This window comes from Monodon monoceros, unplaced genomic scaffold, assembly GCF_005190385.1.
Source record: "Monodon monoceros isolate NGI ecotype Baffin Bay Population unplaced genomic scaffold, NGI_Narwhal_1 Super_Scaffold_14, whole genome shotgun sequence".
Taxonomy (NCBI): domain Eukaryota; kingdom Metazoa; phylum Chordata; class Mammalia; order Artiodactyla; family Monodontidae; genus Monodon; species Monodon monoceros.
Window position 1 is genome coordinate 74,678,198 of NW_021703770.1, and position 26,495 is coordinate 74,704,692.

The following is a 26,495-nucleotide window of genomic DNA, read 5'->3' on the forward strand; positions in this document are numbered from 1 at the left end:
TGTTCACTTTTGTGACTAATTTTATATTCCTACTTCTGCAATCTTTTTATTAGTGAGGCCCCCAAATTGACTGACAGGTTCCCTGACATCTGGACACCCCTGAGGATTGACACCCATACCCGAGGGCCTTTATGGTGAAGTGTGTCCAGTGTGGCCTGAGTGTGGCCTCAGTTCATTGTCTAGGCCACTGGCTTTGCCACTTTCTAGAAAATATCTGCTGACCGGCCCTCCTTCTTCCTGGTTCTGCAAAAAACAACAGAATTCTAGTTTTTGTTTTTTTCCATTTTTCTCTTATCTCCGTACTGTTTGGGTTCCCCTCCGATTGTCCAGTCCTAAGTCTGAGACATGTCGCATCTGGACACGTCACTAGTCAGATGTGCACACTGTTGAACGCTCAGAGCGCAGGGCCGCGGTCAGGGAGCACGTGTGCATCGGGGGGCGTCAGGGTGGAAACGCCGGGGTGCCCGGGGCGCAGAGGGGATGAGATCTACTGCCGGGGAGCGGTCTGCCTTAGGTAAGAGCGGGGACGGGCCGTCAGGACAGGCCTGCCGGGGGCCGCAGTAACCCCGCTGGCTGAGGACTTCGTAAGGAGGCGGTAGGGTCACCCCCCGGGGAGCGCGAAGTGTGTGCTGACGCTGCGAGAAAGGAAGGCGCTTTAACCTCCGTCCTGCTGGATTAGGCCAGAGGACGGACCACGGAAACACTCCAGCGCGAGTGTGAGGCAGATTTAAAGGCGTGGTGTCTTTCTCCAGCTCCGTCCGGCTGCACCGCTCGGTTACGGTCAGAGCTGGGGCGGTCGCTCTGCAGTAAGTCACACGGGCAAGAGCAGTGGGCGGGGACTGCCTCCGCAGCACGTGGCTGACCCGGTGGGGACGGCGACCGGAGCGTCTCCTTTGTGACGTCTTCCGCCGCCCGCCCCTCCCGCCCCCCGGCCCCGCCCGCGCCCTTCCGGGCACTGGTCCTCTCCGGCCCGGATCTCCGCCGTAGCCCTGGGACCGCCTCCTCTGCGGAGCCCGGCCCATCTCACGGTTGAGAGCGGGAGGCCGGCTCTGCTGCGGCTCGCGCTCGCCCTCCTGCCGGGCCTCTTCTTGGTCCTTCAGATAAGGTTCACAGTCCTGATTCTCGTCTTCGCACCCGAACACCAGCGCAGACCTCCGACCCAAGCACATCACCGCGGTGCTGAGCATTTTTAGCTGTGGCGAAGGACACACACTCCTCGCACACCTGGGCGCGCTCACACATGCCCTCCTGAGCCCGGGATGCCCCCTCCCCGCCAGCTCACCGGACTCCTAACCCTATAACCGCAACGCGTCCTCCTCTGCCGAGTCCTTTAATGAGTGTCTACATTTCAGTCTGTTTAAGGCCTCCCTCCAAAGGACCTAAATCCCCTCATCAGCTGGGCTTTCTGTGAGCTCCGGCCCCTCTACAGTTGTGCTGAATCCCTGGTACCCAGTGGGGCGATCGGCACATGAATGATACTCAACGAATATTTGATAAGTGAATTCATAAATAAAAATGCATTCACAAACCAATGAACGAACTGCTAATCTTCACAACAACCTGTGCTTTCTTCGCCCCACTGAACAGATGAAGAGGTCGACAAGTCCACAGAGCCTGACACATTGGCAAAGGGCAACACATGGAAGTGAGAGTCGCCATTTACTGCCACGTCCCTTATTCTGAACCCTTACTCTCCCCCTTGGTGCCGGGCTGGCTTTCTCATTGGCGTTTCTTTCCTATTTATCAATGCTTATACCGAGAGAGAAAGAAGCCAGAGTACAAGTTGATGGGCACAGATTTTTGAGACAGCCTGCAAGATTCACATCTGTAGGTCTGAGCTTCACCAGCTGTGTGACCTTGAGTTATTTATTTAAACATTCCTTGCCTCGTTTCCATATCTGTAAAATGGGAATAATAGGAACTGCCTCACAGTGGTGTAGTAAAGATTAAATATATTATTCTATAAGCACTTAGAACAATACCTGGCACTGCACATGAACTATATATTCTGGGTAACTATTACTGCTTCATTTTTGTTGTTACGGGTGTAGCTTTGGGTCAGAAGAGAGTGGGTTTTCCTGACTAGTGGTCCGAGGCCAGATGTTCCGTGGTCCAGATCAATGAAATGTGCCTTATGTGAGGGACCCGTTTCTGGAGAGAGAAGCCTGCCCCTCGCCCAGCTGCACAGGACTGTTAAGTGGTGGGACGGGTGACTGAGTTACACAAGGGACCCCTTCAACTCGCTCCCCAGACCCAACCATCGGAGTCTGGGCTCCTTGGGAAGCCAGCCCTCCCCCAGCACTGATCTGCCTGCAGGAAAAGAATCCATTTCACACTGAGCCTTACGTCCATGCCTCTGTTCTTGTGCTACGTGAAGTTTCCCTTTGTGAAAGACAATCCTCAACCGGTAACGCTGTATGTCAAGTGTAAATCCAGGAAGCATGGAACGTGCCCGCTGCCCTCACGAAGAGAGCTTTCCTATATACATACAAGTGTATATTAATCAGTATCTGAAAATATTATCTCCAGGCCTCATAACCTAGGTAAAAATTTTCCCAAAGCAACTAATAGGCTTATAGCAAATTTTGTGTGGGAAGACCAATGAGACGGGCTGTTTGATTTTACTCTGGGCAGAGTGCTAATACGTGGGCACTTCCGGATATTTACGATAGCAGTATAAATTATTATGGCTCTTCTAGAGACAATTTAGATACGTAAACCTAGCCTCTTGACCATATCAGGATATTTCCACCCAGGATGTCCAAAATTCAGAATTTAGATTAAAGGAAATACTTCGGAAGTTAACAAAAGTTTGTGGGCAAAGATCAATTCTTTGCTGGGGTTTTTTTTTTTTTTTTGGCCTCTTTAACCAAACGTGTGTCACCCTAAGAAAAATGTAAGCTCAATGAAAGCAGGGCTTTTTCTGCGTTTGTCTCCAGTATTTAGTGCTTAGCCGATAACCTGGTAAGTAGCAACACTCAACAATTATCTGTTAAATAAATCAAAGAATGACAGTTGTGATATGTGTGATAGAACAAATGCGGAGGTATCTAAATGGCAAAACTCAGGTACTGGCCAAAAAGTATGGCCAAATGATCAGATAGATAAAATAAAACAATAAGTCATATTTTTTTGAAGAATATTAACTGACATAAAAATCTCAAGTCATATTATATGAAAAAGCAGATTCAAACCAAATTCTAACTTTGCACAAATAATTTTTAAAAAGAGAAATAAAATAATGAGTGTTTATATGGAGCCGGGCATAATTCTTAGTCTCTCCTTTAAACTTGTCCTTATAGACTGCATTATTTTTGAAAGTTCAAAATAAAGACCAGGTAGCTACCTGGAAATAATTTAAGACTAAACAACAATATAGAAATGCAGGCTGGATTACTATTATGAAAAAGTTAATGTATGGATAGGGTGTGGACAAATAAACTGTTAGGGTAGTTAATTTCTGGGTTTCTTTATCTTTTCTTTCTCTCCCTCCCTTCTTTCCTTCCTTCCTTCCCTCCTTCCTTCCTTTATTCCTTTATCTCTTTCATTCTTTCTTTTTAATTTCACTAGTTCTTTTTTTGGTAAAAAAATAAAATTCCATTAGAAAGCTATCTCATTAGCTATTTTGGTGGTTACTTTGGAGCTGGGTACGATCTCCTTTTCTTCAGATGCTGGCACATCTTTTAGGAGTTGCCAGAACTGCTTTGCTGACAATAAACTCAAGGGTATTAGAGTTTTTCCACCACCGATAGTCCCACGATAGAACCAAAACCATCCACAGCGAGGTGCAAGCAATGACCTGTTTTTATTTAGCTCTTGTGCTCTTGTGAATGTCAGCTTTAATCTAGGATTCTTCTGGACGGAAGAAAAAATTATGAACACTTTGGAGGTAATCATATTTTCTTTGTCTCCCTGCCTTCAGACACTTTTGATTCTATTCATTATGTTGTAAATGTTCCAGCATTTTCTACTCTGCTGATTCTTTAACTGGAAGAGAAGTAACTGACGTAAAACACAAGGAACTTAGTTCTCCTTGGTTACACAAACAAGGTCAACCTTAACTCCGATTTAATATCAATCTGTAGTACTTCCAACCCTACAGACCCCAGATTGGAAAGGGACGAGATTATTATTTAGGTTTTGTAAATCATTCCCATTTTGATTCTTAAAAATGGCCGCAAAAACTGTTTGGAATTTTACAGAATTCTCAATGACTTTCCATTGCAACAATCCCGTGTACAGCACAGAAATTTAATTGATTTATGACAATTATATATTCGTTTCCACACCCAGAGAGACAACCTAACCATGGGATTTAAACATATTTTAAACATACCTTTCTTTGCATATACCTTTATATTTTCTGTATTTTCTAATTCCAAGTCTTATCCAAATCTTTCTCTCCTGTACTTTACATAGCAAATAGGACTATGGTAATAATTGTGGTTTAAACTCAGACTATTTCCAGTTGACTTTCTACTTCATCCTCAAAGGACCCCTGACAAGCTTCCTCCTGTTTCCACTGCCCCCCCCCCACATGGAGGAACCTCGGAATCTGCTTCAGAATTATCGAAGCCGAGCATTTCTCTTCACTCTACCTTTTCTCATATGTGTTTTTCTTTTCTTTGTCTTTACCTTGTATTTTCCTTCATATCCATGCATCACTTGTTTTCACGAACTACCTATTAGCCCAGAACCCCTCCTGGCCAAGGAAAAGCCATTATGATCATCAGTGCTCGCTGGTCCTACCTTGAGAACCTTGCACATAATCTCATAAACTGAAAACGTTTTCTCTGCTCGGGTCCAGTCCCACGTGGTCACCTTGAAAAAATGAGAAACTAATACATCATTTGTTTTAGAAAGAGGGCCCCTGCTTTTCTCTTTATTATACACTATGGTGGACACATGGAGCTTCACACGTGCTCTAGGCCATCTCTAAGTTGTGAGGTTCTCCTCCTAGACGTCCTTGACCTTCAACAATGTTTCTGTTTCCTTTCTCCTAAGTTTCACACAATTTCCCTCCCTCTTTCAGCAGATGTTTTATATTATAAGCAACAATTTACCTTTGCTCAGTGTCTTGATGTGTTTTAAGTAGTGTGTGCATTCTCTCTACATAAATACTAAGTGTTGTTTTTTGGGGGTGGGATTCACTTTTTTATATGGGGAATATAGCCAATATTTTGGGTAACTGTAAATGGAAAATACTAAGTGTTCATATTTCACACATGTCATAGTTTTTTCTCCATTTACCACCTGTTACATGCAAAGAACACTAGATACCAGATCCACGCTGGCTTTGATCTTTAAGAAAGATATAGTTTACATCAGGGAGTCACACCGTGTTCTGAACGTCGTGAAACACCAGACACCACAGTGAAGCTGTTTCACTTGTTTGTGTCTGAAACATGTATTAGTCTGTCCAGTCATAAGAAATTATTCAGAGTAGGAATAATGTAAAAGGTATAAATATTTATGTTTTTCTCCCCTGTCTTCCGGGTGATTTGAACTTTGTGTAGACACAGATATTCGAAATTACAGCAAGTCTAACCTGATCCCGCCAAGACCCTATGTAGTATTAGACCTGCAAGTGAGTGGTCTGGCTTTAATATTTATAGTCAATAAATATTCATTGAGAATCTACTGTTGTGTAAAGTACATGTTTCCAAAAGCAAGGCCTTAGGTGCAGTAGATCGCCATACATATTTAACACGAAGCCTGATGACGAGATATGGGATGTAACAGATTATCACAAACACCATTGATTTGACTTAGACAGACCTGTGCCATATAGATAAACATATTCAGCCTGTCATAAATGTCGACACAGAAATGCCTTCTAGGTTTTTCAAGGATTATAAAGCCAATGTTTAATGCCAGAACTTATATCTTTAGCAAGAAATTCTCAGAAGCATTTGGACTGTTTTCTATCTTTTTCTGTATCTTATTTTTGAAATATACTGGTAATATATCATTTGTTATTGTTAAGCTGATGTCACTCTGTTGTGATAATATGGGAAAAATAAGGAATGTTGAACAGAAACACTTACTGGAGGTGCCAGAAACTTATAAAGACACGATCCCCTCAGGGCTAGGAACGCCGGCGAGTACGCGCTGTCCTGCAGGGGACCTTGTTCCCGTGTTTCACACCAGCCCATGTAGACAATCTGCAAGGAAACGGAACATGACTACTGGTCAAAAAAGCCTCATTTCAGGTGGCTTATGTGTTTTTTTTGTATCTTTTGTGGTATTTTAATTTTCTCATAAAATTATCAGTTTAATTGATGCAAAAAGTATATTAACCAGATTTACCTTCAATAAATGAGTGTGAACCACTCATAAGATTTTATGTTTCCATCAATGTTTATCAAGAAACAAATGTTACCTTCACGGAACCAACAATTACGTTGATAACTGATTTCTCAAGAGAAAGAATGAAAGCCAGAATATCATGGAACATAAACTTCAATGTATAAAATGAGAACAACAACCAGCCTAGAATTTCATATGCAGCAAAATTATTATTTTTTTCATGAATTAATAGGGCTAACCCAAATTTAGGATAATGTTATGTATCTATATTTATACTGATGGATTAAGTGTGAAAGTCACAGCAACTGGGCACTGCTTTGTTTCAACTGACAAATATATTCAGAGAAGAGAAATATTTTGACTTATAGTATACCACTAGTCTAACTTTGTGTTTGCTTTCCATGGGGAAAAAAAACCCCAACAAAACACCTTCCTATTTACACGTAAGTCGTCCTCAACCTGAGAAATATTACAGGGAGGTCAATGCAGTTAAATGTTGTGTTACCATTAGCTCAGAATCACATATAAAATTATTCGGAAGCAGATTGTACATATCTATTGTGCTGTTTGTTGTCTCAGCAACAATTAGGTTGAGATTCTTTTGCTTTAGAAAGTGTGAATGTCTTATTTTACGGTGACAATTAATATATTACATTCGGCCCTGAGTATTTAAGCGTTCCGCACTGACGGATTCAACCAACTGCAGATTGTAAACACAGTACACAATCCGCGGTCGTTTGAATTTGCAAATTGGAACCTGCGGATATGGGAGAGGGGTTTGTGGCACTTGAGCATCTGCAGGGTTTGGTTTTGGAAACAGTCCTCTGCAGGGACAGTCCTCCAAGGGACAGCTGTATAATCTGGATAATAAACATAGCAGTTAGACAGGAAGAAGGAAAAATGTTAAATAAACATGTTGTACTGGTCCCTGTTTGCAACATAAAGACAGCTTTGTGGGTATTAATGACTATTAACACTAGACCCAGTAGACATGGTCTATCTTGCTATCATATTGTAGAGAAACAGTTGCTTTTTTTCTTTTTCCTTCAAAAGCAGATTTAATCCTCAAAGAAACACAATACTGAGCAGATTATTCAAAACATTTGCTAAGATCTTTTATGACAAATATATGGAACACACTAGGTAATGAAATGGAAAAAAAATAGAAATGCTATTTTTAAACTTTGGAAACATTTTACCTGCTTTAAAATGTGATTCAAAGTTTTTCCTTGCTTTCATTTATTTTTTTCTTTTTTTCTAAATGGGTGAGGTTATTAACCCCTTGTTTTTTTTGTTTTTTTATTTTTTTGCGGCACGTGGGCCTCTCACTGTTGGGGCCTCTCCCGTTGCGGAGCACAGGCTCCGGATGCGCAGGCTCAGCGGCCATGGCTCACGGGCCCAGTCACTCCGCGGCATGTGGGATCTTCCCGGACCGGGGCACGAACCCGTGTCCCCTGCATCGGCAGGTGGACTCCCAACCACTGCGCCACCAGGGAAGCCCTCATTTCTTTTTAAATTTAGTTATTCCATTACTATCTAGGTTTGCACGTTGGTCCTTAATTTTGTTCCCTTTAGCTATTTTTAACTTTATTTGAAGGAGTTCATTCACAAGTCTTTGAAGGAAATTAATCTCATTCGCAATAACAACAAGGGGATAAAACACTTAGGAATAAACTTAACCAAAGAGGTGAAAGACTTGTACACTGAAAATTATAAAGCATTAACGAAGGGAATTAAAGATACAGATAAATAGAAAGACATTTGTGTTCATGAACTGGAAGAATTAGTATTTTAAGATATCCATAATATCCAAAGTGACCTACCAATGCAATGCAATCCCTATCAAAATCCATACGGCTTTCTTTACAGAAGTAGGAAGGTCATCTTAAAATTCACAGGGTACCACAAAAGACCCTGAGATCAATACTGAGTAAGAAGAACAACCTGGAGGTATTTCATGTGCTGACTTTAAAATGTATTACAAAATAGCAATCATCAAAGGAGTAAGATACTGGCCTAAAAGCAGATGTAGACCAATGGAAAGAGTAGAAAATACAGAAACAAACCCATGCATACATATATGGTCCACAAATCTTTGACAAAGGTGCCAAGAACACACAATGGGGGATGGATAGTCTCTTCAGTAAATGGTGTTGGGAAAACTTAATATCCACCTGCAGAAGAATGAAATTGGACTTTTATCTTACACAGTATAAAAAATCAGTTCAAAATGAATTAGATGCTTAAATGGAAGACCTGAAACCATCACAGTTTTAAACCATTATGCATTTCTGACAGCTGGTGAGGCTTTGATCCTTCACTTCTAATATAAACTCAACCCAATGTGTATACCTGTGCCCCAGGGCACATGGCAAGGATGTTCCTTGTAACATTATTCTTAGTCCCAGCCATGTACAAATGGCTTAAAATAAACCATGTACCCTATGATACATTCTGTAGATGAATATAGTAACAAATTGTGATAGCATAAAGGAACAGTATACAGCCAGGAAAATGAGTACGTTATAGTTACATGGAACAATGGAAGTGAATCTCACAGAACACAGTTGAATAAAAGGAGATATATAATCATATATATATATATATATATATATATATATAATTTGATTAAGACAAACTATAGTCGTGTTTTGGAATGCATTCTTGGTTGGAATAAAAAGTACTTCAGTAAAGATGACAAACGGTCAGAATAGTAGTTACTCTAGAAGCCTGCAAGCCAGTTGTGCATGGGGAAGAATACAGAATCTAAGCTGGAACAAGCCACTTTTCTTGACCCAGATTGTGGTTACAGGGTTTGGCTTTTGAATAATCAAGCTGTACATCTATGTTTTATGAAATTTCTATACATGTATTATAGTTTATAAAATCCCATTTTTAAAATAGCACACACTGTGTATTATTAATAACGGTTTTATAACAAACTCATATTAAAAATAATAGAGTTTTGTGAGTTTTATAGGAAGAAAGTCTTCCAACGAACGACAGGGTTAAATCACCCTGTCATTCTGGGGCCATTGCAGTGATATAAAATTTTAGTTATGAATTACATCAACTTAATCATTATATTATTTCTCAGTTAAGTCAGTCTTCCATTTTAATTCAATTTGATAAAACTTACAGTTTCTCTGTGTTTATGACTTCTCTGCATTGGCAAGAGGAAAAAAGAGATTAAAGTGGTGTACATAATCATGAGAAGGAAATATTTGAGCTTCCTAAGACTGAAATTTGAGTTCGCTGTCTCTTCCCACATCTATAATTTGCTGGAAGCTGAAATATTAAGGATGACATATTGATATGTTTCAAGAATTATCATTAAATACAATTTTATTAGTTTGAACTGAGTGTAGCTTGGAGGAATGAGCTGAGGATGTAACTAATAAAAATGGGATTATCGGATCTGCAAGGGGTATTTCTTCATGCTTGTTCTCCAGGCCGAAGATCGACCTAATCACTTTCTATGCCAAGGAAGAGGGTTGTTCTCAGTTCTGCAGAAAGACCAAAAGGCACTTGCTTTTCTCATCATTATTACCTTGACTCCTGTGAAATGATTATATGGTTGAGGAGACATAATGCATTTTCAGAAAATTCATCCTACACTTGTCACAGCAAATAATAACTCTAAAGAAAAACTGTATCACTAAATCTTATTTTAAAAAAGAAACATGAGCAATATAGGCATAAGGATATTTCAAACAGAATATTTTAGAAACAAGTAGAATTAAAAGAAAATAGTTTGCTATACCTATGAAATGACAAGCGAACTGCCAACCATGTATCACACACTTTTCAGATAAATATTTCGAAGACTTGCCTATTTTTTCAGCTTTATTGAGGTATAAATTGACAAATAAAAATGTAAAATAAGAACCAGGGCAAGGCAAATGAGACATTCTACTTGAATGCACCAAAAACACTCAGTAACCAAGATAAGTAATATTTTAAAAATTCAAACTGCAAAGTGTCACCAGCAAAGCCCATTAACAACTCCCAGGAAATAAAAATAGAATCTGGGTAATAAAATAATGGTGTTAGAATTTAGAGACCCGTTGACGGGCCAACTTTCTCCACCTCGCAGCCGGTGTTGGGGCCAGGGTGTACTACACAGGAAGGTTAAATGTTTTCGGGTTGTGGATGATACCCAGAAAACTTCCAATTCTGCAGAATGCACCCTAACGGCCCACCCCCAAACAAAAGAGGCACTGGAAGGGAGAATCCCTCACAGACCCCGCAGGGGGATGGAAACGGCGGATCCTGGCCACTACCCTCCAAGGCACATGGTTTGAACAGGTGTTGAATTATGGAGCCCAGGGGCTCCTAAGTGGGCGCTCTGACTGACCCTCAAGGAGCCCTGGCTGATGGGCATAGGGGGAAAGCCTGTAGAGTTCTTAGTCAACACTGATGCCACTTGCTCAGTAATGAACACGAGATCAGGCACACCCAGTCACAAGAGCTGTAAAGTAATGGGGGTATCAGGGAAGGCCTAAGAATGAGCATTCACAGAGTCATTAGAATACAAATTGAACAAACATACCCTTACCCATTCCTTCCTATATGTTCCCCAAAGCCCTATACCCCTGCTAGGAAGGGATATAAAAAAAATGTAAACTATTAAAGTGATTTAATATACACATGTATTGTCAAAGAATGCTTCCCATCTAGTTAATCAACATATCCATCAACTCCCATATTTACTTATATATATATGTATATATATATACACACACACACACACACACACACATATATGTTTGGTGAGGACATTTAAATTCTAATCTCTTAGCAAATTTTAAATATACAATACTGTGTTATCAACCATAGTCACCATGTATACATTAGGTCCTCAGATCTTGTTTATCTTATACATGAAAGTTTGCACCCTTATACCAATCTCTCCCTGTTTCCTTCACCCCCCCAGCTGCTGGAAATCATTTTCTACCCTATATTTCTAGGAGCTTGACTTTATTTTTTTTTATTCCACATATAAGTGATACGGTGCATTATTTATCTTTCTCTTTTAGCATAATGCCCTCAAGCTTCATCCATGGCAGGATTTCCTTCATTTTCATGGCTAAATAATATTCCATATATATGTGTGTACACATGTATATGTGTGTGTGTGTGTGTATATATATATATATATAAACTCACATCTCCTTTATCCATTCATCTATTAACAGTTTGTTTCAATATCTTGGCTATTGTAAATAACACCACAATGATATGGGCGGGAAGATATCTCTTCAAGATCCTGTTTTCATTTCCTTTGAAAATATACCCAGATGTGGCATTGCTGGATCACATGGTAGCTCTATTTTTAGTTTTTTTGAGGAACCTCCATACTGTCTACCAGAGTGGCTGCACCCGTTTACATTCCCACCAACAGTGTAGGAGGGTTCCCTCTTCTCCACACCCTCATCAATACTTACCTCTTATCTTTTGATTTTAGCCATTATAACAAGTGTGAGGTGATATCTCACTGCACGTTTTGATTTGCATAAACTTTTTTAAGCTACTTGTGAAAACACACCCAGTACACAAAGCCTGTGCTGCACAGCAACATTTTATTCTTTAAATTTGATCATTTTATTGTACATTATTTTTTCTTGTTTGAAATAGACTTTAATTTTTAGAGCAGTTTTAGGTTCACAGCATTATGGAGTGGACGGGACAGAGACTTCCTGCAGACCTCCTGCCCTGATACCTACAGCCTCTGTGCCTCCACCCACTATTAGCATCCCCCCACCGGACGGCACATTTGTTACAACTGCTGATCCTACGTAGACCCACATTATCGTCCGAAGTCCATGGTCTACATTAAGGTTTGCTCTTGGTGTTGTACAGTCTGTAGGTTTTAACAGTGTGCAGGGACATGTATCTACCACTATGGTGTCGTACAGAATCATTTCACTGCCCTAAAGCTCTTGTGCTCAGACTCTTCATCCTTCCCTACTCAACCCCTAGAAGCCGATGATCTTGTCACCCTCTCCATAATTTTGCTTTTTCCAGAATGGCATACAGTTAGAATCAAACAGTATGTAGCTTTTTCAGATTGACTTCCTTCACTTGGTGATACACACCTAAGTTTCATCCATGTCTTTCATGGCTGGACAGCTAATTTCAGTTTATCACTGAATAGCAGCCCACTGTCTGGAGGTAGCACAGGTTACTTATCCTTTCACCCACAGAAGACCAACTTGGTTGCTTTCAGGTTTGGGCCATCATGATAAAAGCGCTGTACACAGCAATGTACAGCTTTTTGTGTGGACATAGGTTTTCAACTAATTTAGGTAAATACCAAGAAGTGTGATTGCTGAAATGTACGGTAAAAGCATACTTAGTTTTGTAAGACACAACCAAACTGTCTTCCGAAGTGGCTGCACCATTTGCATTCCCACCAGCAGTGGATTAGAGTTCCTGTGGCTTCACATCCTCACCAGCATTTGGTGCTGTCGGTGCTCTGGATTTGGCCATTGTAATGGGTATGTAGTGGTATCTCGTTGTTTTAGTTTGCATTTTCCTGATGACATCTGATGGGGGCCATATTTTCATGTTTACTTGCCATCTGTTTATCTTCTTTGGTAAGGTATCTATTAATGTCTTTGGCCCACTTTTAAGGTAAATTGTTTGTTTTCTTATTGTTGAATTTCAAAAGTTCTTTGTATATTTTGGATAGCAGTCCTATATCAGATACATGTTCTGCAAATATTTTCTCCCAAACTGTGGCATGTCTTCTCATCCTATTGATAGTGTCTTTTGCAGAGCAAAGGTTTTTCTTTTAATGAAGTTCAGTTTAGCAATGATTTATTTCACAGATCCTGCCTTTGGTGCTGCCTCTAAAATGTCATCACCATATCCAAGGTCATCTTGATTTTCTCCTATGTTGTCTTCTAGAGGTTTTATGGTTTTGCATTTTACATTTGGGTCTGTGATCCATTTTGAGTTAATTTTTGTGAAGGATGTAAGGTCTGTGTCTAGGTCCACTTTTTTTTGCACGTGGATGTCCAGTTGTTCCAGCACCATTTGTTGAAGAGACTTCTAGTACTGCTGACCCTTGAACAACATGCATTGAACTGTGAAGGTCCACTTACATGTGGATTTTTTTCAACGGTAAATATTACAAAACTACATGATTCTGGTTGCTTGAATCCGCACTTGTGGGTCCGCGTATATGGAGGCAACTTGGCTACAGAGGGCCGAATGTAGAGCCATATGCAGATTTTCCACGGAGAGGGGGTTGGCACCCCTAATCCCATGTTGTTCAAGGTCAACTGTACTTGAAAGAGAAAAAGAAATGCAGGGTTCTTGGTGAACAGGGTATTTCCAAACACAACAGTGGTGGACAAGCTTGTTGAAGACCCATCCCCCTCCCAGGAACAGCTGGAATAAAAGATGCAAAAAACCTAAAATGAGGATAAAACCATTTTAGAAGATATTTCAGTGTTATCAAGGCACAAAGACGTAAGCAGCCCAGCTCCTAGTGGAAGGAAAGCTCAGATGGGTGAGGACCCTTTTGGGGTCACTTCCCAGCTTCAGGGTCCATCCCTTGTGAGCTGGCTCCTGGGGGCTGAAATGGTGGGTCTCAGTAGATTCAAGGTTCAAGTCACACATGTTGGATTTCAGTTCCTTCCAAGAAAAAACTCAGCAGGATACAAAATAAGAGTAAACATAAATGAGTAACAGGGCAGGCCTCATAAGGATGGGAGCCTAGTTCACAAGCACTCAATCCTGATTGGGGTTAAATCGTACTTCTGATTTTATTTTGCCAGAAATAAAAGTAACACTCTCTGAAGGAAGATATCCTCTGGAGCCTCAAGTCACATATATGATTTTTACATGCAACGTCTACTCTTTATGCAATACTGAGAAACCATACAAGGAGGCAAAATTAAATAGAATTCAGAAAACCAGGAGAGAAAAGACAATAGGGGAAGCACACATGCATAGAAGGTTCAGATTCTGGGTGTACCAGGTTCAGAGTTAAAAACTTCTATACTCAGTATCCTCAAAATTTAGATGACTAGTCCAAAACTTGTATCAGATAACTGGAAATTACAAAATAATAAGACACATACCTAGAGATAAAAATAGAATAGCTGACACTTCAGCTCAGTATCAAGACGTGTAGAAGTCTACATAGAGCTGAAGAGAGGAACACAGAATTAAGTGAATTTAACACTGCATACGAGTCAGCATAACAGTCAGTTGCGTTTCTATGCTCAAGGGGTAGAGACCAGTTTTCGACCCCTTGAGCGTGTGTACGTGGGTGTACACAGCTGATTAGCAGAAGTTTAAATGTTACAACTAAGAGCAGGTGGAGTAACAGATGTTTCCCGAGGTCACAGTGATCAAAGATGGATACAGAGGCCAGAGAATAAGAATCCTTGCGGTACTCCTCCCCCTGCAGACCTTCAGAATTCATCTCAAATCCCTAAATCAGGGCTTCCCTGGTGGTACAGTGGTTAAGAATCCGCCTGCCAATGCAGGGGACACGGGTTTGAGCCCCAGTCCGGGAAGACCCCACATGCCACGGAGCAACTGAGCTCGTGAGCCACAACTACTGAGCCCGCGTGCTGCAACTACTGAAACCCACGCTCCTAGAGCCCGTGCTCCACAACAAAAGAAGCCACCGCAATGAGAAGCCTGTACACCGTAACGAAGAGCAGCCCCCGCTCGCCGCAACTAGAGAAAGCACGTGCGCAGCAACGAAGACCCAATGCAGCCAAATATAAATAAATAAAATAGATAAATTTATTTTAAAAAAAATCCCTGAATCAAAGGAGCAGAGATGTGTGTCTCCCAAATCACAACCACCTCTACGATCCACAGGCCTTTATTGCAGACTGCAGCATCTAGGGCACCTAAGAACCACGTCTGCTTCTGATCTTGTTTCCAAGAGACTGTGACACAAGCGAGTCTGCACTGATGATGCTATGTGGCCGTGGCAACCACGGCGCACCTCACTGGAGTTTTCCCTCAGCATCTTCTGGGGTGGAGCCTGGACTGGGCCCCTCGCCTTCTACTACGGGTGCCTCCTGTCTCCTCCGCCCCTTGTTCACCTGGTCAGCGACACCCTCCCAGCACCTGAGGCCATTTTGCTTAAGAAATGGGCCAGACTATGTCCCGTCACAGCCTTGACGTTATGTGGCCTCAAGGCCACCATCGCCCTGGGAGCCAGGCCGGCTCGCCCTCCCGCAGGGCAACAGCCAGGCCCTCGGGCACTTCTCCCCGGGAAGACCACTCTCCCGGGCCGCGCTGCTACGTCAGGCGCCTGCCGTCTGAGGAACATCCCAGCAGGTGATCTTATGTTTGTGGAGGCTCTTACAAAACGTTTGCTGTGTTAATGTTCCTTTAGGAGAAATTTACAAAAACGAATTTCAAGGAGAGATTTAAATGGAAAAAAAAAAAAGTTGCAAAATGAGCTAAATGTCCCCTGAGTGGTCAGGCAGAAGCGGAAAGAAATACTGCTCACCATGGGGAAGGGAACCTGCTTGATCGCGAGTTTACAGGTGAACTTTTGTCACGTTTACATCAGCTGCAAAAACCCGGCTCCTCTCCTGCCTGCAGCCGCTTCCCCGAAAACCTCTGCTGAGCCAGCATTCTGGGGCAGCGCCGGGCCCCTCGCACGGGGACCACGGCCGGCGCTCGGATTTGTCACCGCAAAGCGCTGGCTATGGGGGCTTCTTGCAAGACATGGAGATTTAGCAGCTTGGGGCTCTGCCAGGGTGCTTTGGAGAGAAGCGATCAGGCAATGGGAAAGGGACCCCAGTGCCAGCGCGAGGGAGCGGGTAGAGGCAGGGGGCCGGGGGCACGGACAGGGCTGGGGCCTGCTTTCTGCAGACCCGTCGGTGTCACCCGAACCACTTTGCTCTCCTTAAAGGGCCGGCTTTTCTCTGACAATTATAAAATACATCTGGGCCACCGTGATTCACAATTAAAGAGGAGAACTCTCTCTCTCTCTCTCTCTCTCTCTCTCTATATATATATATACACACATACACACATATACATACACACATATATGTGTATAGTTCACAATTCAAGAGGAAAACAACACATATACATATATGAATACATATACACTGGTTTCCATATGTACTTGTGAATTATGTACATACATATTTGCCAAGAGATACAGCAGATACAAAGGCATGCAAAGCTTCTGTGTATAAAGGTAGCATTTTCAGCTGTTGTAACCTGTGCCTTTTCCCTTTCCCCACTCCAAAACTGCAGTAATTTGTTCAAGCCTCTGTCATAAACACCTGCGAAACAGCAGTGAACTGAATACACAATGCAGTAGTACAACTTAGATTGCGCTTTGGAGGACTGAGAACTAAAATAGAAAAAAGTAAAACATTTGTTATGCTATAGAGCAAGGGACTGCAAGGGAAATGAGGTAAATGAGTCAGGGAAGGGAAGACGGGAAGTGCTGCGAAGGGGCTGGCATTTCCCACAAGGTGACCGACCGAAGGGTCTCCCAGAGGGGACATTTGAGGATAGGTGTGCAGGAGCAGAGAATCCGCCAGAGGGCAGAGCGTGGAGCAGCAAGGCACTGCGGGAATGCAGGCGCCTGCAGGAGCACCTGGGGGCTGAGAGGCCAGGCAGCTGGAGAAGGTGGTCTGGAGAGGATAGTTGATGATGAGATGGGATTGACCGTGACCTCAGATGAGCCCCCCGCGGGCCCCGGGGGGCCCGGCTTTACTGAAGGACTCACGGTGGAGATATTTCGGACGGTGGAGCTGAACTGAATGCGTGTGCGTGTGCGCGTGTGCGCGCACGCATGTGGACAGAGACGCAGGAGCGTTAAGTGACAGCTCGGCGGGAACGAGCTCGGGGCCTGTGTCTCCGCCTTTAGTAAGACGAAGAGTCGGGGAAGGAATGAGCCACCACTTGTAGGAACTACAGGATCCAACGATCCTGCACAGGAGACCCAGGGAGCAAAGGAGGTGAGGAGAATGCAGATTCAAAGGTGCAGGAAGAAGCGGTTTGCAGGTGACCTTGACTGGTCTCTGTGAACCCCTCCATGTTGAGAGTGGGAGGCTGACAGAGGGAGCAAAAGCCTGGGGTGCAAACAGCACAAACCAAGACACCTCTCCGCAGGGGACGTCTCCCTGCCTGAGACTAAATACAGTCCTCCTACGGCTGAAGTTTTCACAACACAAATTAATTACTCCATGTTTTTAAATTAAATCTCAATACTTGCTTTTGTATTGCTGAATCAACGTCTCAAGCAATTTGCCAAATCTCATTTTGGTGGTGAGATTAAAATGTGCCCAAACCCACAGTGACAGCACCCAGGACGTGTCATGATTGCAGCCACGGAAACAGCAGGACACGGCACGAGGACTGGTCATGAAAAGTGAAATCCCGTATGTCACTTAATAAACACCTTTACTGATAAATAAATATCTATGGAGAAAGGAAACTCTCATCAGAATGGTTGGTTGAAAAGGTTAAAAGTCTTAAGGCATCATTATAACCTAAAAGGTCTGTTAATAGTTACAGGTTAGAAATATTCAGGCCTGGGGGTTTCATTGATACTTTATTTCAATATAAGTATTTCTTTAGATATGTATTACTGTAGCAGAGATGTAGTGGAATTTTGCTGTCAAAAATATGCATGCAAATAGAACATCATAGGTAGGATCGTAGAGGATTCTGTGGGGATCAACGAAACGTGTTTTAGTAGACTAAGCTAACGTGTATTTGAAATTAATATGGAAGCAATAAAATCAAATCACATTTCTTACAATCCATTTTAATTTCATTGCTATACTGACATTACAATTTTTTTCTACTACATAATTTCAGAGGAAAAAACCCAATAAGTTCCACATATGCAAGAAGTTTATGAAGGGAATCAAATTACTAAAAATTTAGAGAGCTTATAGTGAGGCTTGGCCTAATTTCCTATTCTGATAAACACCAGTGACTACGGGGCCATCGTGAAAATAAATAAGCCATTGAAATATAGAAATAGTTTTTTCTGAAAAGCATTTTTGTCACTAACAGATATTTCATAACAGAACAATTAGTTTCTCCTTCTACAGGACTTTCAACTTGTATTTCCATTTAGTGTATTTTTAGTGTCTACGTTTGCATAAATAATACATTCTCCTTAATACCAGGCTGTAGTTAAGTTCTTACTCAATTGAAATGATGTTATAAAAACTCCAATAACTGAATAAATAAAAAACAAACAAGAGCAACAAGCATTTTTCAGCTTTTTGAGCAAAATCACGACCTTTTTTCTCTAACTTCAGTTAATCAAATCAATCATGAATACAGATCTGGACAGAGGTAATCTACACATAGAGTCAAAGTTTATGACTTTGTAGAAACCTGATACTATTTCACTGGGGCAGGGAAACTGCTGTTATAGCAAACCCCATCCTAAACCCTGACTCTAATTATCAAATAAATTCTCAGTGATGTAAAACTGTCTAAAGTGGAAAACTTGAGAGAGGCTTCTTCTGTTGCAAAGAATGTCTGCTGAGATGAACTACGGTTACTTCCTCTTCTGGAATGGAGGGGGTGTCCATAGAACCTCAAGAAGATTCTCAAGAAGAGCTCAGCACCTGAGGAATAACTGCTTTCCTCCATCCTCTATGTATGTAAGGTGTTCTCCACTAAGACAGCGGAGGAGAGACATTTTCTGCCTCCTCCTGCTTCCATTGGGGTAGCCAATGTTTTATAAAAAGATTTTGGAACTCCACTCCTTGCTTTTTCACTCAAAAATCATAGCAGAAGGCAGATGGGAAAAACCCACATTGTTACATGATGCCTTTGGATCTACATTTATTTACAAATAATTACATATTTGGTACTTTATACCGGCGCTTCATCTTCAGATACCAACACCTGCATTAGTTTCCTGTTGCAGGAATGTAAAAATTACTGCAAACTTGGTGGCTTAACACAGCACAAATTTGTTATATTACGGTTCTGTTGGTCAGGAGTCTACAACTGTTCTCACGGAGCTGAAATCAAGATGTCAGCAGGCTGCATTCCCATTTCTTCACCTTTTCCAGCTTACAGAGGCTGCTTGCATTCCTTATCTCATGACCCCCTCCTCCATCCTCAAAGCCAGCACCTAGGCATCTCTGCCCTGCTTCCATGGTCACACAGTCCCTATAATTTCTTTCTCTCTCATTCACTCACCTGAGCCTGGAAAGGTTCTCTGCTTTTAAGGACTCATGTGATTTCATTGGATAAACCAAGACGATACGGGACAATGTCTCCGTCGCAATATTCTCTACCAAAATTACGTCTGAAAAGTCCCCTTTTCCGTGTAAGGTAATATATTGAAAGGTTCCAGGGATTAGGACATGACACCTCTTTGGTGGCCATTATTTTGCTTCTCATATTATTGGTGACATATTTTTTAAAGCAATGCAAAAATCAGTGTGTTGAGAAAATGTGCTCGAGAAACTTATCCTTGATACATTAGTGTGGATTCGAGGAAATATTTCAAAGAGAATTACACTGTGATATTTTTAATTAATTCTTCCACCTTAAAATACTTTAATTAGACAATAACTTAATACCTAGTTATATTTGAATAATTCTTTGAAAAATTAAATAAACCCAACATTGATATGACTCATTTAAATACATTAGCAAATAGTCCAAATTGATCCTGGGATGTTTGGTCACTCATCTTCCCTTGTCAAAAGCTAAGGCATCCGATTCTGTGTCTTGCTTGGATCAGAGATAAAATAGGAGCCTATCATTGACTAAAGACTGTACTAATTGCTGTGGTGAAATACAATTTATGAAACCTGTATTGTAAGCCTGTTTCTGCAATTCACTTGCCTCCTGACCTTGGGAAAGTCATTTAACCAAGACTGTATTTTAAGCTCCTCAAAAGTAAGAATGAATTATTTATATTGGGCCATTAAGACCTAAAAAAGTTTAGCTTATAGACACAACAGAAAGAGAATGCATTGAACAAAATTAACCTTTTGAGGTCTTTCTCTGTGTAAAATGAGAAAACTAAACTCAAGGATTTATAAAGCCAACTCTAAATTAAAGACTTATAAACTTATGTTTACGGTGGGGGGAAGGGGGAGGGGGTAAACTGGGAGACTGGGATTGACATATATACACTACTATGTATAAAATGGATAACCAATAAGGACCTACTGTATAGCACAGGCAACTCTGCTCCATACTCTGTAATGACCTATATGGGAAAAGAATCTCAAAAAGAGTGGATATATGTATATGTATGACTGATTCACCTTGCTGCACACCTGAAACTAACACAAACCTTGTAAATCAATTGTATGCCAATAAAAATTAAAAAAATAAAGACTTTATAATTGTAATGAATATGACTGTATAATAAGAAACTTTTGTTCATCACAAGTCACCTGAGCCCATAGCAAGCAAGGATAACATGCTAAGATTTAGAGATGATTTTAGTAATGAAGTTGAAAAATACAGCGAGGTATCCAGAAGGGCCACATATGCTAGGCTTCTTTTCAGGTAAGTAAGACCATGTGACTAGAACCACCAGTGGGTCGGGGGCTGAGGTGATGGGGACCACTTCCAGGCTAGGCTCCTGTATCCTGCTCTTCCAACTGGATGCGTTTTGATACCAAGACCCTGGCAGGTGGCAGAGCTACCGGACGAGTTCCTGGATCACAGTGAGGAAAGAATTTGCCTGTCTGTTCAGAACACCTATCTTGGACTGTTAGTGAGAAAACAATTAACCTTATATTGTGTTTGAGACATCACACTTTTGGTACTCTCTGTTATGGCAGCTTACTGACCCTAACTAATATAACGGTTAGAGAAATGAGTATTGTTATAATTATTTATTTTCTCAAATGTTAAAAGCATTATTATAATTCTTTAAAATTGTTTTTATGATCTAATGGTAACGGGGGTCTATCTCAGGAACCAAGTATAGGTATCTCCTCAAAACTTAGTGTCTTACTTATGCAAATAGAAGACGATGACTACATTAGTTCTTCCTTTCTAAGATGTCAAGTCCTTATTGACCACCTAATCTTGCCAGACACCATAAAGGATATGGAAAATGAAGAGATTCATTCATGCAGCTAGTACTACTTGAGTCTCCAGATTATCATGGGATCCTGCTCTAGGTGATCATGCAGAAGTTTTAAGAGAATCCCTAAGAATCATTTAGAATTTTTGAAGGACTAATAAATCTATTAAAGAGAATAAAAGGTTTTAAAAAAGTGATGCTACCACACTGCCTGATGGCCCATAGCTGTGCATAATGCCCTTCTCTTAGGTGTGTGTAGGAAACGATGAATAGCATAGATGCCACTTCCTTAATCTTATGGTGACTTTTTATGGTGACGATGAAGAGATACTGCATATGTAATTAAAGCCTCTAATCAGTTGAGTTTAATTTAATCAAAAGAAAAATGATCCTGGAGGAGCTGAATGAGGTAAGCCCTTTAAAGGAGATTGGAAACAGCAGGGACAACGCCCACTGGCCTTAAAGAAGCCAACATGGTGGAGAGAACCATGTGTTAGGAATGGCGGGCAGCCTCTAGGGGCCGAGGGTCTCAGAGGACTCCAAGCCTCATGTGAGATAATAGTGGAGGCCAGAACCGTGACTGCAGCTTTGTGAGACCCGAGCAGAGGATCTGGCAAAGCCAAGCTTGGACTCTTGACCAACAGAAACTGTGAGATAATAAGCGTGTGTTGTTTAATGTCACTACATGCATGGTCATTTGCTATACCACAATGGAAAACTAACACAGATTTTTGTACCAGAAGTAGAGTTCTGCTTTAATAAATACCTAAAAGGTGGGAGCGGCTTGGAATTGAGAAGCAGTGGGTGGAAGCTGGAAAAGTATGGGGTGAAGCACAAGAGAGGGGGCCTAGATCACATCGTAAAAGCCTTCATCAACTGGAACTGACCGTCAGCAGAAATCTGAACTTGGGGAAGCTATCTGCCAAGAGAGCTCAGAAGAAGGTCAGGAACGTGTTATTGGAAACTGGAAGACAGTGTAGCAGCAGGAAGCTTGGTGAAACTGTTTCCTGCAGTTACGCGGAAGAAAAACCGTCAATCATTATGCATAACTGGTTACACACCTATGGAGATTTTCAGCAAAATGTTGAAGATGCTGCCTGGTTTCTTCTTGCCTCGAACATAAAATGTGAGAGGAGGGAAGGAAGGGCAGAACTTGGTGAAGAACAGTCAGATATAACGAACCAGGGCTTGGCGATTCTGAATAGTCTCTGCCTCTCCAGATGCCCAAATACGATAAAAGTCGGGCGGCTCCTGAAACTTTAGCACAGAGGAAATCCTAGGTGTGTGATCTACAACCTTTCCCCCAGATCTTAGAAGGATCAAAACTTCTCGCGGAGAGTCCTTTTCAGGGATTAAGAATGTGCTCAGAGATCTCATCAGCTAAACTGGAGGGTCTCTAGGGGTCTTAAGGGTATTGTCTCCAGACACCTCAGCAGAAGGCTGAGAGAGACCTTCTCAGAAAGATCTGTGAAGTTAGCTTTTGTCCTGAAGAGTGAATGTTTTTGAGATCTATGAGAGACCTAGGAATTACTAAGAAAACTCTTTCAGCAGAAACACCACCAGCTTGAACCACAGAGGGACAGAGCGAATGCAGAATTAAAGGAGCCTCTTGGAATCCCTAAATTCTATTAGCAGGAAGCAGTTGATGAAATGACTCAGGTGCAAACGTGGGTTTCCTTTCATGAAAAAGGAAAGAGTGATTCCGAGGATCCAGAGGGTGGAGTCAAGAGCGACAGAGCCTGCAGCACGCTCCATGCTAGAAAGCAAGGAGCATTTCTTCCCTTTTTGTCATTCTTCCTTATGAGACATTACGTGCACCCCCTTCTCATCTCCCAGGTGAACCAGGTACAGAGCTATTCACCGGATTTCTCCTCATAGTGCCTATAAATTTCCCCTCTTTAATGCTCAGCGCAGGGGAATTTCTGTAACTGTTGTCTGAAAAGGGTCAGCCCTTTCTGCTGCCCCAGCACAAATCTAGTTGCTACAGGGGGACAGACTTGAGGCTGCAGCCGGAGGGCTGGGCAAGGCTGCCCCACCTGAAGGGCAGCCGAGAACATCCGATGATGCTCAATTCAGGAGGCTGTTCTTTAATCTGCTTCCCAGTCCTCCGCCTGGAACCTCATCTCGAAGTCTCATTAACAGGGCTTCCCTGGTGGCGCAGTGGTTGGGAGTCCGCCTGCCGATGCAGGGGACGTGGGTTCGTGCCCCGGTCCGGGAAGATCCCACGTGCCGCGGAGCGGCTGGGCCCGTGAGCCATGGCCGCTGAGCCTGCGCGTCCGGAGCCTGTGCTCCACAGCGGGAGAGGCCACAACAGCGAGAGGCCCGCGTACCGCAAAAAAAACACAAAAAACAAACAATTCTCATTAACAAGCAATCAACGTGTTTGCTGCTGAGGTGCATGGACTTCTTTCAAATCTAATTAATCATCCTTCTTCTACCAAAAAGCAATGTTTCTGTCAGCATCTCATCCTCACTGCAAACCGCTGTGAACCAGGAAGGATGTGAAGTTTTGCAAAAGCTCCTGAATTCTCACGGGTTTATGGATGCTGGCACAAGACATTATATTCTTGGGACAGAGACAAAGGACTTTATCAACATGGCACAGCAAACACCATGAGTATCAGCATATTTGTGTCAGATGTGTCAGCACACAATGGGTTGCATCACATGCGAGGATCCCTGAGTTTAGGGAACCTGAATCTTTTATAACGGGCTGTAGGCACAACCTCCCTTTGCTCTGGAAGGAGATATCATCTCTACCTTCCAAGACTTCCAAATGGAAGGTAAGAACATCTTCCCTTGGTTCTGAGGGAAGAACTATCTCCATTTTCTAAGTCTGCTTTCTAGGTAAACACCCTTGAAAAAATAGCCTGAAACAAAATGTGTGCTTACAAGACCTGCAGAAATGCAAAAGGGCCAGACAGAATGTCCCCCAAAGCACGGGTGCCCGTCCCAGGATGCTCCTGCTGTGTCTTTTCCTTGATCTGGAAGATCTATTTCCGTGAGTCTTCAAGGGAAACATGACATGAGCTGCAGCCCTTACTTTGAAGATGCATTTCCTTCACATGTCACTGGGTCCCTCTGATGCCTGACACAATGATCACTTTTCACTTGAAAATCACGTCTTCCTAGCCTTCATTAGTATAAAATGATTCCTTCCCTTGTCGATTTGTCCAGCCACACACAGTTCTTTTTACCTTGGAAGCTGTCCTACCTTGACCTCTGTTGACGCAAAGCCCCAGCACACACACGTCACAGACAACTTGACTTTATACTCTCCTCTTTGACAATCGCCTACCTGCTTCACTCCACTAAGACCTTGCTTCTCATACTTAACTTTAGAATCCTTAGCTCACCCTCTGTGTTTATGTTTTAGCCCAGTTCTCACTGACAACTCTTCTCTTCCCCAGCTCTGGTGTCTCAGTAGCGCCTGTCTGACTCAGATGCTTGCAGTCCTCCCACCTGGGACCCAGCTCGGGAGGACAGCTGCCACCCACCTCATTTGGGGCCTGCAACTGAACACAAATGGCATCAGCCTCCGTTTGCTGTAAAACCACGATTTCTTTTTGAATATGACAGTCTTCCTACTTTTAGCTTTGGGTTTGTATATATTTTACTGGTTTTACAATATTTGGCCCTGAGTTATTCATGATAGGAAGAGCACACCAAATATATTTCTCTTAAGCTAATAAAAGATAATAAAGTATAAGACACGGTGTTTATCATTTTATAACATATTCCCCCATTTCCCAAGCCTACATCTACTTTTTGCAGCTAGAAGGTAACTATAAATATAATTTAATGGACAGTTTTGCATTTTGAGCTGTTTTGTTCTTCAGGTGAAAAATACTGTAATGAAAAATACTGCAAAAGTACACAACTAAACAGCGCAGTATTTCTGTTTGAAGTGAGCTTGTTTCAAAGTATTTCTTAATGACGAATCGTTTAACATATTAGCCACATCATCTGGGTTATACTCTAAGGCTTCAAAGGCACTAGAAACGAGTCCAGTAGAACACAGTGGACAGGAGCATTGCGCTAGTGCCTATACCATAAAAACCGGTAGGAAGGGAATTCTGGCAATAAAGCAGGTTTCTGCAGTGCGTGCACTATGGAGCATAGAGTCAATCCATTAAACCCCAAATGGGATGAATGATTCTCTTACGGGAACATTCTTGCTGTGCTTTTCTGCAGCACTAATCACTTAAATCTTCTTTCACATATCAGGGGAAAAGGATTATACAGTTTGGTCAATTAAGTCACCCTTAAGGAAGTGATAAAGGAAGCAAAATATAGCAGTTGTTCTATCCACGTATATTTAAAAACAAAAACATTTGCACCTACTGGGCTTGTCTTTACGTATCCTTTGCTAACTTCCCCTTTTAACATGTAATACCCCCTTGAGTACACTTTTTGGTTATGGGATTCAGAGTCACTCATTGTTATAATTTGATGCTGTCTACAAAATGTTAGAAACTGTTCCACAATATGGAAAGACTACTGCTTGGGCAACCATACAAAGTGTGCTCTAGTTAAACTGGATTCATAATACAGTGGGCACCACGGTGGATGATTATGAAGAAAATGACATTAAAGGAGATGTATTAACTTGCAAAGTATCTGTGTCCACTCACTTTACTACAAGGAAATAAAACTCTCTGGATTTCTCAGTGCTCCTGTAAAAAAGCCCTAGCTCCTGAGACAAGGAAACGTCTACAGAAAAAGACAAGAATGTTAGAATGCTTGTCTTTACTTTTACTAGAGACATTTTTCTTTTCATATGCCTTGAGAATTAGAACCGGAGCCTTTTGTCTAGTTACTTGTTCTCATCGGAACTGAAAGGATAATAAAACTTGCTTTATCTCCCTGAGAGGCTCAATGGTTATGGCCAGACAGTTGCCGGCTAAGGCCCCGGGTGCCAGGGAGACTGGGTGGCTCTCTCCCTGGACACATTCATTTCAAAGAGAAGGGGGCCCAGAGCTTGGAGACTCTGAGTCATGAAATTCAGAGACACCTGGGTTTATCTGGCCCTTGGAGTGACATTTACATTTTGAAAGGTTAGGTGGAGACCCAGGGCTCTTTCCATCCTGCCTCAAAAGGAAAAGTTGTCTCTGTCTCCTCCTAGCAGTTGGGGGCAGTGGTTTCATGGCCC

The 26,495-nt window shown here is 42.1% G+C and overlaps 1 protein-coding gene across 1 annotated transcript in view; it reads right to left on the reverse strand.

The window, feature by feature from the left end:
* SNTG1 (syntrophin gamma 1) overlaps positions 1–26,495 on the reverse strand; it is a 327,320-nt gene that overhangs the window by 50,458 nt on the left and 250,367 nt on the right. The window contains exons 13-14 of the mRNA XM_029222453.1: positions 6,048–6,164; positions 4,750–4,821 (exon numbers count right to left, since the gene is read on the reverse strand). Coding sequence (XP_029078286.1) covers positions 4,750–4,821; positions 6,048–6,164 — 189 coding nt within the window. The remainder of the gene's footprint in view (positions 1–4,749; positions 4,822–6,047; positions 6,165–26,495) is intronic.